At 32.7% G+C, this 13,733-nt stretch overlaps 1 protein-coding gene and 1 long non-coding RNA gene across 6 annotated transcripts; one reads left to right on the forward strand and one right to left on the reverse strand.

Annotated features, from left to right (window-relative positions):
- The first annotated feature begins 518 nt into the window (after positions 1-518).
- On the forward strand, positions 519-12,575 carry Argk1 (Arginine kinase 1). Of its 5 annotated transcripts, none has more exons than XM_081993773.1 (3): positions 519-667; positions 10,245-10,420; positions 11,340-12,575. In XM_081993773.1, exons 1-3 carry the CDS (start codon positions 612-614, stop codon positions 12,239-12,241), a joined length of 1,134 nt encoding a protein of 377 aa, XP_081849899.1. In that variant the 5' UTR covers positions 519-611; the 3' UTR covers positions 12,242-12,575. The 5 variants fall into 5 exon arrangements, with proteins under 5 accessions (XP_081849899.1, XP_081849900.1, XP_081849901.1 ...); XM_081993774.1 differs by lacking the exon at positions 519-667 and adding an exon at positions 4,631-4,789; XM_081993775.1 differs by lacking the exon at positions 519-667 and adding an exon at positions 4,743-4,861.
- LOC145738766 (uncharacterized) lies at positions 4,109-5,233 on the reverse strand. Its single transcript, XR_014180850.1, has 2 exons — positions 5,103-5,233; positions 4,109-5,043 (listed from the first exon to the last, which is right to left on the reverse strand). It is a non-coding gene; the product is annotated as an uncharacterized LOC145738766 (long non-coding RNA).
- Positions 12,576-13,733: the final 1,158 nt, after the last annotated feature.

The following is a 13,733-nucleotide window of genomic DNA, read 5'->3' on the forward strand; positions in this document are numbered from 1 at the left end:
TAACAATAAAACCACGGATCGAATCACCTGTTCAGTATTTAATCCTTTATTGAATGATATATGTGTTGTTCGCTGTATTGCACTGTGATTGTGAAAACCAATCTATAAAATTATTGAAGAAAGTCAAATAAATAAAATTATATAATTAATAGACGTCACACGTTTTTGTAGGTTTATAGGTTTGTATAACCAGCTGTCAAATTGACCAAAATAAATTTCCTGGGAAAAGCAGCGGCATATTTCTGGCCAAAAAATACAGAATTCTGCCAGCTGGCTGTTCCTGAAATGTTTTTCAGCTGAATGGAGTAGAAAATACAATTTTCTTTATTACACAATCGATTATTGGATTCGCGTGTTTTTTCGCTGCCTAGCAATGCCCGCGCATTCTGAAAAATTTTGCGTATATTAAACCCTCAATAAGCAAAAATATATTTCCGTTTTAAGAAAAAAAGGTCATTTATTATTTTGTATGGTTACCTTTCCGTTATCTTATTTGTCGGATTCATGTTGGAATACCAGAAATTCTTGTTTTTTTTATCTAACTTTAGCTTCACCTTAACTAGTTTGTTGCTCAAATTCGTGTCCATTTTGTTAACATTTTTAAATCTGCCATGACTATACCACCAAACCACGTTGAAACAAAAAATCAAGTGAAGTACCAGCCCCGGTAAGTCATACGTAACTTGAGCATTTTGAAATTTGAGGGGTCTTGATTGATTATTCCGTTCCATTAAATTTATTAAGGGAAAAATTAGGGTGGAACATGTTCCTTCACTTATTCTTGTGATTAGATTACGTTAGCAGGGCGCAATATTGTGATAAAGGGACATCTTCTAAACTTTATAACTTCTAAAGAAACAATTTATTTTGAAGATTTAATTCAATATTTGACCATCATTTTGTGATTGACAGATCTCATAATACAAATTTATGGTACATCAGGAAAATCAGAGTTTTCCTAGATAGTATTCTGTAAGAAATGCTTTGAGTGTTCGAATATTGTCGATTTCTGCATTAGTGCAACTTTCTAAAACGTTTACATAACAGTCTCGTGATTATCTTAATGCAAAACATTACCATGGTTCTGTAAGATATCTCTATAGCTGTTTCCCACACCTGTTTATCCAAAGTTAAAATTAGTACTGAGCGGAGCTGAGAAATCCAGCAGTTTCAAATATCCCTGTTAGCGCAAATATTTTTTCTTGCCAGAACAAAGAGTTCACATTGCGAAGGGGTATAGCTAAAACTAATTAATATTTGGCAACAGCCTGGAGCTGTTTTATAAATGTTTGAGTGGGAGCTTACGTGATTTAAAAAAAACAATTAAATGCAAAACTAAAAACAACCCTAAAGTTATGTTAATAATTTTGAGAAAAATATACCTCATAAATAAAAGTTACAAGTTAATGGACTCAGGGTACCAACCGAGGTATTATGCCAAGTAATCTAAATATACATATCAGTCTGGCTGAAATCCCGATTTCAACCTTGGCATTCAAATATTTCAGGTTTTAGAAAACTCTCAATTGTAATAGATCGCTAGTTCGTGAATTTACAATTTTTGACTTTGTTTATAAAGTCTAAATTTGTTCAGGTATAATATTATACACCAGGGCTTTGTTACTTAGATAACCTCATCTGAAAACTGTTTATTATACTAAAGAGTTATTCAACAGTAAGCCAATTAATTTTTATATACAAACCCAGCTTAATTGTTGAACTAGAACAGACACAAAAACCTTAATTTTTGTTCAGATTTTACATTCTGACCTACCAAAGTCATTAAAATCAAAATTATAAGACAACCTACACTTCTAAATGAGTTTTAAATAAAATTTTCCTTAAATAAGACCGTGTTCTTGGCATCTTGTGGTGATATATAAGAGAACATACATTTTCACTTCCTAAACACGACCCCCCATGTCTACATGGAAATATGAAAAGCCAAATTTCTTTGAAAGCCCTCAACTCAAATTTCGTAATTTGAGTTTGGCACTTTCCTGCCTGGAATAACTTTGAGATGATCGGAAATCCACCTAGTTAACAAACTTTTTCAATTTCAGCCCTTGGTAAATTCATTTCTTCGTAAATTAAACCCGAATTAAGTTTCCTCTTGATTTTGTTGTTACTATATGGAAATACTTAATTTTAATATAGCTATTTAATTTGTTATACAGAATAGTCAGTTTTTAACTAACATGCTGATATGTTACAGGGCTTTTAATTAATGGCGGTTCTACTATTACGTTTGGCAGTAGAAATTAATTACGTTAATTTGTACTGCTCACTTCATTAATTATAATTTATAATCATAACACAAGATCATCTACAGGATGTTTTGCTTGTTATTTTCAAAAGTATCATATTTTAAATTATACTTAATTTCAAAAGAGATGCAGAGTGCATTTTCTTGATAAAAAATTAATAGATATTGACATGTTTACGCGAGTATTTGTTAAGGATTATTTTTGCTTATTACGGACATGTATTATTAAAAGAAATCCTATTACAGTTGAAACTTAACGTTTCAATTATTATTTTGGACTATTACATCCTCTCTAATTTAAAATAGTAAAAAAAAGTTAATTTTTTCTTTTCAAATTTAAGCAAAATCTCTATGCATGAACTCAAAGCACACTTTAACAAGCTGCATTAATATTAACAAATATTGAAATCTTTGATACAATAAATTAAAAGCCTTTACAAACAAAACATAAATTCTGATGTAGTTAACAAGGTATAAATTGTAATATAATCTCTCTGTTATTCTTCTCTATAAGTACCTTATTCCAAAGAGCATCTAAGGAAAACGAGGACTGAGTCACGTACCTATAAGTGAACATAAAAATAATCAGATCAGTTGTTTGAAGAAATCTAATTACAAAGCTATGTTACAATAAAATAGTACTAATTAATGGTTCGTTTTGCTCTCGTGATTTTTGGCCAGATTGCTGGTGTAATAAATAACAGTAATTGAGAACCCTTTGAATTTCTTGAAGTATTTTCAGCCCTGCTTATCAGCAAAACTCTTTCATTGATTTACATTTACACACACTAACTGATTAGTCATAGTCACGTAGCAAAAATTCATGTGATTGCTTATAAGGTTCAATCAGAATTATCACCTAATCGGATCGATAACAATTCTCTTTTAAATTGCATGGAAACAAGACAACGAAATCTAAATTTAAAATTTTGTGGAGAAACTTGGCTAGATATTGAAAATAACAACGTACGACGACTACAAACGCAATGATTAAGTAACTTCCTCTCATATTAGCTAACAACAATAACTACATTTCAGGGCTAGTTTCCGAGTGAAGGGCAATTTGCCATTGCCCAGATACGCTGACCTAGGGAACTACAAACCCCATTTTCCTAGCTGAGTGATTCAGATTCGCTATGGTTTCAATCCCCAACGGAACAGCTTCCATCCATACCTAATAAGCTTTTGACATTTATTTAAATAATTGATTTACCCCGGTAATCAGTTTGACTACCTTCCAGGGATTCGATTTCCCAAATTGGAGTATTTTGCAAACTAATGACCTTTCTAGATTTGGCTAGGTTCCAGGGGTCGATACGCTAGGGTTATCCCCACTTATTCTAACCCCTCAATGTAGGGGAAGGCGTTTTTTGTCTGCTTATATATAAAATTATAATAATGGTTGCCAATAAATGGGTCCTCATATTGAAAATCCATTTCCATTATGAGTTATTCATGTAGACTTTTACGCGAACCAATAATGTAAAAAGGAAAAACGACTTTTTTTGCTCTTTCTAGCCGTTATAATTACTTTTTAAATATTTTATTGTTTTACGTCCACGTAATCGTTTAATATAACTTTCGTAATTGAGGTCAAGGTAATGAAAGTTTATGTTGAAAAAATTCAAAGTCCTAAAACTTTATAACTAAGGTGACTATTTTTTGGAAACATTATAGTAAAGAAACTAATTAAGCTATTTTTTCCTAAGCTGCTTATTATGATTACGTTTTATTTCAGACACTCTGTACAAAAAAATGCAACGTTGTTAGATCTTAGTGATTTAAAGTTTCATAGTATTTAGTGTATCTGTTAAAATTGATGGAAGACGAATATACACAATACTTTCAGACTTCTTTATTGAAAATTTGTATAAAACACATACAAAAATCAATTTTCTATAATTGAAAAAAGAAGTTTACTTTAAATCAAAAAAGTCAGTCAATATTCCCATATAAATTAAACTAAAAGTAATACCACCTACACATTTAAATAATATAGGTATACAACAAAACCATTGGTTGAAACATAAATTAAGAAACAATAGTCATTTCACGCCTAAAAAGATACAGCCGTTAGCAAACTGTTTAATTGCCCAAGCAATGAATCATAAACATTACAGAAACTTCCTGCACAAAAATTCCATCAATTGAACAGTCTTTACGATAGTTTAAACATCCATAAAAATCCGTACTTTTATAGATAAACTAAGTCCCCCGCTAATAACAATATCGAGATTAGTTTACGATAACAATAGAAATAATTAGGATTTCCTAGTGGTATGTGGTCCCGAAAATAAAAATCTTTTTTCTTTACCCTCCTGAAATTTAGGAAAAAATCCTAGACCATTTCAATTTTCGTATAGAATACGTAAAAATTGACGATTGGTGTAATGCACCTGACGTCATAGGGTAGAGTGGGGTTATACCAGGAGCTAATCTACACTCAGTGCTCCCATTCAGAGTCACAGTGGGTTCAATCCTGGTGGAGTGTGTTTCTAATATTGTTTAAAGGAATAATTCAAGGTACAGACTTTTTAATTTCTTTATCATTTCACGTCTGTTTAGCCGGTTTTTTGTTTTGCTTACGCGAACAAAGTAAGTAATACCTGACATTCATTTACCGATAAATATATTTTTTAAATTACACCATTATGATTTGCTTACGCTTCAATCATGAGTTCCTTTCTGTTTTTCTTGCTTTATAATTTTTAAAATGAAATTCCACCCTCCATATTACCGTAGTTTAATTACGAAGTAACTTATACTGCCCCGGGCCCCTAAAAGATTTTTTTAGCTTTAATTAATGCTGAGTTTAAACAGGGAATTCACTTTCTACCATCTACAATAATTACTCATTTTTTACTTTAATTAAACCCAGTTTTCAACTAAACCGGCGCACGGAAACTTTGAACTTGAAAAATCGAACTTCCCTTACGTAACTGAGGACTGGTATTGGTAAACTGGTCCAACAGCTTTATATCTACGACTACCAATTGAAATTAAATTGTAATGCAGGATGCAATTATTCAATAAAACTGTTTTTTAACGATGATTCACAGACTTCCTTGAACTTAACACGTTAATGGTTTAGGTATGTCTCGTTTCAACTACTTATTGATGTTGGAAATTCTGTTGTGCACCGATCTAATCGGGCTTTTATCAAAGCAGGTAAAAAGCTTTAAAGTGCCTACGTGACACATCTCAAATCCTTTGATACTTAACAGGAATATTGTTATATACACTGCGGTTACCAGTAATTTATTAACACTGCATAAAATTTGCCTGCAAATCAAATTCACATTAAATGATGTTGATTCTTGCTTACGGGAAACTTAGTAATTTCAAAGAACCTTCAAGCTTTAATCAGCAATAAAACCACAAAGCATTGAAACATTTTGAATTCCCAGCTCACCCTGTATAAGCAGGATTTAGTCATTTAAAGGGATAATGAATGTATAATTGAATAAAATTGCTCTATTTAATAATCGCAAGGCAACTTAAATCCAATTAGGTGAGTTAACTTAAACTTTTCGGTTGCTAGTCAGCAACGATATAAGGGTGTAACAAAGGTCAATTAACTTTTGAAGGCTATACAGGCCAAACCAGTTTAGTAAAAATGTTTTACAGAGTGATGCATTCACCAAATTGTAGCTAAAAAAAGTATTATAACAACTTTTTGGTGTTAGTTTAAAAGGAGTTTTTGTGGATCTGCTTTAACCACATTTGTGAAAAAGTGAAACAAATTTTTATTTTAGGTTTTGCAATTTTGTTTGATCTTTGCAAAAAGTAAAAATTGATATATCAAAAAATCTACTGAATTCAGATTAAATAACATTCACTTTTAAGTTTTGTTTCCAATCAAGCCACATGAAGTTTCTATGACAAGACAGTAATAATATTAAAATAGGTTAAATAATTAATTTATAGAAAACGAATAAGTAACGGTTTAAACATAAATGATAATGGTACTGGAAAATTGAGAATTATTATTTAGCTTATTTAAATAGAAAACCAAATTTCACACGCTCCTTACCAACTATGAAAAAAATATTTAAATTATGTTAGGCACCTTAGTATAAATTTGTAGTGTTAATCCCTTTAATCCAATGTTAAATATGTTAAAGGTATTAAACTTGTCAGTTCTGTAAATTATTCGACTGCTTTGATTAATACTACCTTCTTACATAATTAAGCTTTTGATAAAATCTGAGATTGATTTCAAATTTGAGGATTGAATCGGGACTAAAGTATTTGTATGCAATGCAGTAGCAAAATACATTTAATCCTCCATATAAATTAATCCTGAAGCTCATGAGTTAAAAGTTGATGTTAAATGTGATTCAAGGTTGAATAAGAATTGGTTGGGTATTGGAAATAGTAATAACACTCTGTGACTTTGAAATGAAATAATATAGGATTTACTTTTGCTCTATTCTCAAAGATTCATGATGCTTTGTGACTTAAAATCCTTTGGAATACTTGAACGAAACAAAATAAGCAATGATTTTAAGTAATTAGTATTTAGGCTTTAATAAAATGCATTAAAATTAAATTCTTTACTAACTAAAAGTAACTTTGTTGAAATTAGGACTTATCAACCACATTTACCCAAATTGTACTATTCTGGTTTTCGTTTTGCATTAAATTAAATCCTAATTAGAACACAGTATAAACCAATAATTTCAAATTTGATTATAAACTACATTCCCTATTCACTGATAATTACTTTCGTCAACATATTGAAACACCCAATTTGCATTTTGATACGTTGTGTGGGTGTTTGCAATAGAAATTATTAATATCTTTCAAAGGCGTGTCATATGATGGTTAATTATAGTGGTCGTCCAGACTGTAATTATCATGGGTTTGTGGTTCAAATTAGAACCCACAGAACTTTTTCACACTGAGTTCCTGTTTAAACGCTCGAAATCTATTATTAGATTGAACTCTTATCAATTCGACAATATTAGTAGATCTACATCATATCTTGAAAGTAACAACCGATACCGGCAATTCAAAGCGTTTCTGTTATGTTTCCTGTTCAATTATCGTAGTCAAAAAGTTAATTTCCATGCAAATTATCTCGCACTCTGAATATTTTTAGAAAGTTTCACTGGGGTAAATGAAACATTTGGTCGTCCTATTTATAAAAGAGTCCGTAAAAATAGAAATGGATATGGAAGTTGCAGTTGCATTACTTTGAAATTTTAATGATCTTTTCTGCTAAGAAAGATATTCGTACCTGCCCACTCAAAATATACGTTAGTAGAATCCTTCATTTTACCACCAGTCAACAACCCTGTATCGATTGTGTAAATTGCAAAGGATAATTGACATTCACCCACCAGGAAGGGTGCCACCCCCCATCGGTCATACTTTGTAATCATTTTAAACTTGCAAATGTTCATTTCGCTAGTGTATTGCAACCCTCTGTTATCAGAACTGCTAAAGCAGGAATAGTCCCCTAAAATGTGAATAGAACTTGGCAGTGGGGCTCATTACGCAATCACTGAAATTGTTTGGAAATACAATACAAATAAAAATCATACTAAGGATTAGAGTGTCACGAACACACGAAAAATTGTTAGAATCAGTTATAATAAGGGCAATAAAAGTATTCTTAAGTCGTTTATCAGGTCGATAATGCCTGTTTGTTGTGGATATACTTTTGTTACGTCTACGAGCAATGAATTCCAATCTGAGAGGATTTTATCCTTCAGTCTTCAGTCCGATGAATTTTTATTGAAATTCCTTTCTTGATCAGGGCACTTATTTACAATCGGTTACTGGATCCTGAATCCACTCCATAGCGACCGCACTTGAGGTATCTTAGTAATACCCCATATCATTGCAATCTACGTCATATCGATTACATATTAAACTTTGCCTGAAATTTTAATCCAGTGTGTAGTAGGTTACTAATATCGTGGCAGTTTCGTTAATTACTACAGTCAAAATGACTGATGCGTGGATTCGACGATTGTTTTTTGGGGGTACTTTAACTTTGTACATAATTTTCGCGTATATAACTCGCAAGAGAAACCGGTAAGCATTACTTTAGTGATTTATTTTGTTTCAAATAACTATGGTTATTTGATTGATTGTAAGACACACTTATAAACTGTGATAGATAAAAATTATCACAATGGTGACACTTGTTGTAATATTTTAAGTGATTTTTGTATATTAAATTTACAATTTCTGTGGCATAAATTTGGTCATGAATGTTAATGCCTTAATCTAAATTTATACCGTATCATAAAAAATGAATTGCAGGAATTAAACAAATACTTTTTAATATCTTGATAAGCACCGCCTATCTAACATAATAAAAAGCATATATGTTGTCACTTAACATATAATTTGATTAGTACCGGCAAGTACGAGGTGATGGTGGAAATTAATCGATTCTCGTTTAATTGATTCATATGATAGACAGTTTCGATATTAGGGGAGTGTAGTGTCGACATACAGGGGTGGACGATTCGGTTTAAATCGGAACAGTTGTCAGATTAGTCGCGTTCTCATTGGTCGAAAATGATTTTATCGATTGCTAGAAAACTGCGCCCCGTTTGCGAAAGTTCGATTTAGTCAAACGAAAGTCGGGCTCAGACAGTATCAGGGTGCTCTCAAATCCGGGCGCCTTACTTTGAAGGGCGTCGTCACAACCCCATGCCGGATAGTTCTTTCTCTCATTTAGTGGTAGTGTTTTTTCGGTGCTGGTACAGCTAGTTAGATATTTTGAATATGGGTGGGTGTGCGTCCAAGGAAAACGCTGCTAAAGAGCAAAAAAAAGAGGATGATACTGGGTTTGTACAATTCCTGTTGATGTCTCATGCATGGGTCAATAGCACGATGTCCATGGGACGCGCCTGGAATTATGTGGAAGCTTCTCTATATGTTGTGTTTCCTGTCTCTTGGCTATATATCTTAAGTATGCATTTTGCTTTTTCTTTTTTTTTTTCCACCCTTCAAATCAAAACTTCCGGCCGGCCGGCTTTCGACTATAACCAAATATTTTATATTGACGTGCCTCAATCAATCACGCGGAAAATACGAAATTCAGCATGGAACTTTTACACTTAAATTTTTCTGTTTGACTCCAAAATTCTTTTTTTTTTAAATTTGTTATATTGGTGTGACGTTTTTTTTGTGTGTATAAGTTGGTTTTTAGATGTCGTTTTTTGTTTAAATGTATAGTTATTGCAAATTGGTGTGGACTTTGTAATTTTAGAGTGTGTATCAAATTTGTTAGATTTTAAATTAATACATTTTGTACTGCGAAGTTGGTTCTTACAGTTGTTGCAAGAACTACTTATTTGTTTCCTTTTTTGAAAACATTTTCTTCAAGTTTATTGAAAATTAAGACAGTAATTTTCAACTTACAGCTTTAAAATCAAATTAAACAAAAATGTCAGTAAGCTTTGATCAAGATTTACTTATACCACTCAATCCAAAATTTATTAAAGCAAAGTGTTTTCATTAATTTCCTTTAGCAGTTTAGTCCCAGAACTTTCTAACTTAAATACATGAAACTTATATGAGTATACTTTATATGAACCTATTCAGTCAAAACGCCTTAACCAGACCGGGAATTTACTTTTCCAACACACAAATTCCCAACTAATCCCACCTGTAATCTCTACACTGGAGATTTGCATGAAAGTTTATCTGGTTGTGAGGACTTTTCAGATTAACCATAATAGGAAAAGTTTTGTAATAAAAGATTCAAATCTTATCTTCTAATTTGGAACTGTAATATTTGCACTGGACTATATTAAAAAACAGTTTTTTCATATATTACTACTATATTACCATTTATTTTTAAAATCAATGCAATGGTGGTCATTTCATCTTGTGTCATCCACTAACATGTTCAGAAATTGTTTAATGATAAAAACACATTGTAAATAAATAATACTCCAATATGTGAATTAAACTCACTGAAGGTCTGAAAAAAAGAAATAATTTTTTGCAGAAAAGACACAATGGTTGATGCTGCCGTTCTTGACAAACTTGAAGCAGGCTTCAAGAAACTTGAAGGTTCCGACTCCAAGTCCCTCCTGAAAAAATACCTAACCAGGGAAGTTTTTGACAAGCTAAAGACCAAGAAGACTTCTTTCGGCTCCACCCTTTTGGATGTGATCCAGTCAGGTGAGTTTAGCTCAAGTCCAAATTACTGCTGTTCCTATAAGTTGTAAACGCACGTTGTTGTTTGGATTGGATCCAACAATAGGTATTTATAGAAATCACCGACTTTTAACACGTTAACTGTGTCTGGAAAAAGGACCAGTTAAGTAAATTAGTAATAATTTAACCCTCCAAATTAATTTCTAATTCAGATTGTCTATTTTTTCGTTTTTCTGTTTTTTCCATGCAACTACTTTTTGTTTTAAAAAAAATCAACTAGTCATAAGTATGTAATTACTTAATATGTTCTTATCTGAGTAGTCATTATGTCACCAATATGATAAAGCTCATTCACTTACTTGAAGCGAATGCTTATATGGTTAGAGTACACTTAAAAAAAATTGTTAATAAGGATTAAAGTCACTATTTAGCAATATCATTTAGTTCTGAAATTTATGTTATTCTAGTAAATTCACGCTAATGTAGACTTTAGGAAATATTTCCAGTTCTAGTCTAAATTAAGGGAAAATATTTCTATATAACTATTCACTAACGAAATCAGTCAATATCATAGTTGGAAACATTTTGAAACCCTCCACAACTTCCAATATCGGACTAATGAACGTTTTGAACTGAGTTTAATGAAATGGTAGAAGCATATAGTTAATTAACAGAAAGGCATTCATGTAATTCAAACCACTAACTAACAGTTTTCGCTTTGTACCTTTGTGCACATGAACATTTAGAAATGAAACCCAATATTCCAATATATACAACACACAAGCACAACATATCACTTTACCTCAATTATTGAGTTACTCTTTGTTCTGATTAAAGTGAAGCCCAACCATGGCACAAAACACGTGTCACATGGCAGTCAACGTGTTATTTACTCTTACATGTGAGAAATTACAATTTAATGAAAGATTTGTTCCAATTTCAGGTGTTGAGAATCTAGACTCCGGTATTGGTATCTACGCTCCTGATGCTGAGGCCTACTCTGTCTTCGCTGACTTGTTCGACCCCATCATCGAAGACTACCATACAGGATTCGGAAGGAACGACAAGCACCCCCCTAAGAACTGGGGTGATGTGAGCGTATTTGGCAATTTGGACCCTGCTGGTGAATATGTCGTGTCTACCCGTGTCAGGTGCGGTAGATCATTGGAAGGCTACCCCTTCAACCCTTGCTTAACCGAAGAGCAGTACAAAGAAATGGAACAGAAAGTTTCCAGCACCTTGTCCGGATTGGACGGTGAATTGAAGGGTACCTTCTACCCCTTGACTGGAATGAGCAAAGAAGTCCAGCAAAAACTGATTGATGATCACTTCCTCTTCAAGGAAGGTGACAGGTTCTTGCAAGCTGCTAACGCTTGCCGTTTCTGGCCCACTGGACGTGGTATCTACCACAATGAGAACAAAACCTTCTTGGTCTGGTGCAACGAAGAAGATCATCTTCGTCTTATTTCCATGCAAATGGGAGGTGACTTGGGACAGGTGTACCGTCGTCTTGTAACTGCTGTCAACGATATTGAAAAACGCTTGCCCTTCTCCCACCACGACAGACTTGGTTTCCTTACTTTCTGCCCTACTAACTTGGGTACCACTGTCCGTGCTTCTGTGCACATTAAGGTACCAAAACTCGCTGCCAACAAGGCTAAACTAGAGGAAGTTGCTTCCAAATACAACTTACAAGTACGTGGAACCCGTGGTGAGCACACCGAAGCTGAAGGTGGCATCTACGACATTTCCAACAAGAGGCGTATGGGTCTCACTGAGTTCGAAGCTGTCAAGGAAATGTACGATGGTATTGCCGAACTGATCAAAATTGAGAGGGAATTGTAAACTCCTCACATTCGTGATCATTACATATAAGCAATGATATGATATGATACGGTATTTTTTAGTACATTTCGTATGTATTATTGGTTGCTGTAAAGGCGGAGATTGCTTACTGCAATCGAAGCTTAACTAAATCATTTAGCGTATTATTAAAGCTTTCTAGTTGACATTATTTCGAAACAGCATCTTAATTTCAAATTTATTAAAACCAGATAATGTCACGTATTGCCATTATAGTACGTCTTGGTTTTAAGTTTACGTAATGTAAAGTATATAAGTATTATTTTAATTGCAAATTTATTAAAAAAAGTCGTTCAATAAAAGACGTCCAACTAAATTTCATACTGTTTTATTATTTTGTTCCTTCCTACTTTAAACCTTTACATTAACAAGTTCTGTAACTAGGAAAGTCTTTTGAACTCTGCTCTAACTGAAAATTAAGCCAGAATTAATAACTAACTTTAGCACTCTAAAGAGAAAGTCTTAAAATTAACGTTTCAAGTATTTTTGGAGTGTTTGGTTTAATTAAAAGAGTCTACCACCATTACGTACTAGAGCCAATGTTAATTAAACAGTCTCAAAAGAAAATAACATTTTGGATATCGTTGAAAAAGTCTAGAAAGTCTTTAAGGGCCTTAAAATTAACTTTTTGAGTAACTCCCAGAATTTTTTTTTATGATATAGCAGGACTTGTTATTCCTTATTAATTTGATTATTGTGACTTGTAAAAGGAAGTCCGTAGTGAAATTTAATTAAAAAGGTGTGTTACTGTACATTTGCTTATATCTTGATTCATCGGTGACCAGAAGAGGGCTTCTGCAAACAATATTAAAGAAAAATTGTGTGGAAATTTGCCCTTATCCTCAATGTTTATCATTTTCATACAGGAAATGAGAGAAGCATTTGTAGTTATTGCCACACTAATAAAAATGAGTTTTAGTATATTTTCCATCATCACTGACTCGTTTTCTGTATTAAAAAATATTTTGTTATTAAAAATAATACTAATCCATCCATACGATGTGCAATCTAAATCTGCCAAGGACAGTACGTGTACAGCATTAAGGACCTATTCGGATTAGTGCATTTACATAAAAAAAGCTTTATGCAACATATTAGGGTGAATCAATTGTATGCAAAATCGTAAAACTTCCTGTTTAAGCACGTTCATTTCAATGCTACACCCTCCATCTTGGAAACAAGCCTCATGTAACCCTTTTAAGAGTCCCTAAGTAGTTTTAAGTAAACACTGATTAATTAATGGGCTAGTTTTCAGTCGTAAAGTAACAGAAACTGAACTAGGGGCTAATCCCAGTTTAGTTTGTAAACTTTGCCTGCATTTTGGTGAACGTAACTTACCATGTTTTATTGTTCTATTCAAGACATTTTGGAAACCCTGTACAATAAGGCAATACTTGTGCTATATATAGTTATATGCAAATAAATTTTCAACAGGTTTGTCCTAACGGCAATGAATAACTTTGCATAACTAACG

Source organism: Ips typographus, linkage group LG16, assembly GCF_016097725.1.
Source record: "Ips typographus isolate SLU linkage group LG16, UJ_Ityp_2.0, whole genome shotgun sequence".
NCBI classification, from domain to species: domain Eukaryota; kingdom Metazoa; phylum Arthropoda; class Insecta; order Coleoptera; family Curculionidae; genus Ips; species Ips typographus.

What these genes read in the sequence shown, in the direction of transcription:
- Argk1 (XM_081993771.1), top strand. Translation starts at nt 8,223, where the DNA reads ATGACTGATGCGTGGATTCGACGATTGTTTTTTGGGGGTACTTTAACT. An exon ending in ATAACTCGCAAGAGAAACCG is followed by an intron (nt 8,312 to 10,244) that starts GTAAGCATTACT and finishes AATTTTTTGCAG; the next exon opens with AAAAGACACAATGGTTGATG. An exon ending in TTTGGATGTGATCCAGTCAG is followed by an intron (nt 10,421 to 11,339) that starts GTGAGTTTAGCT and finishes TTCCAATTTCAG; the next exon opens with GTGTTGAGAATCTAGACTCC.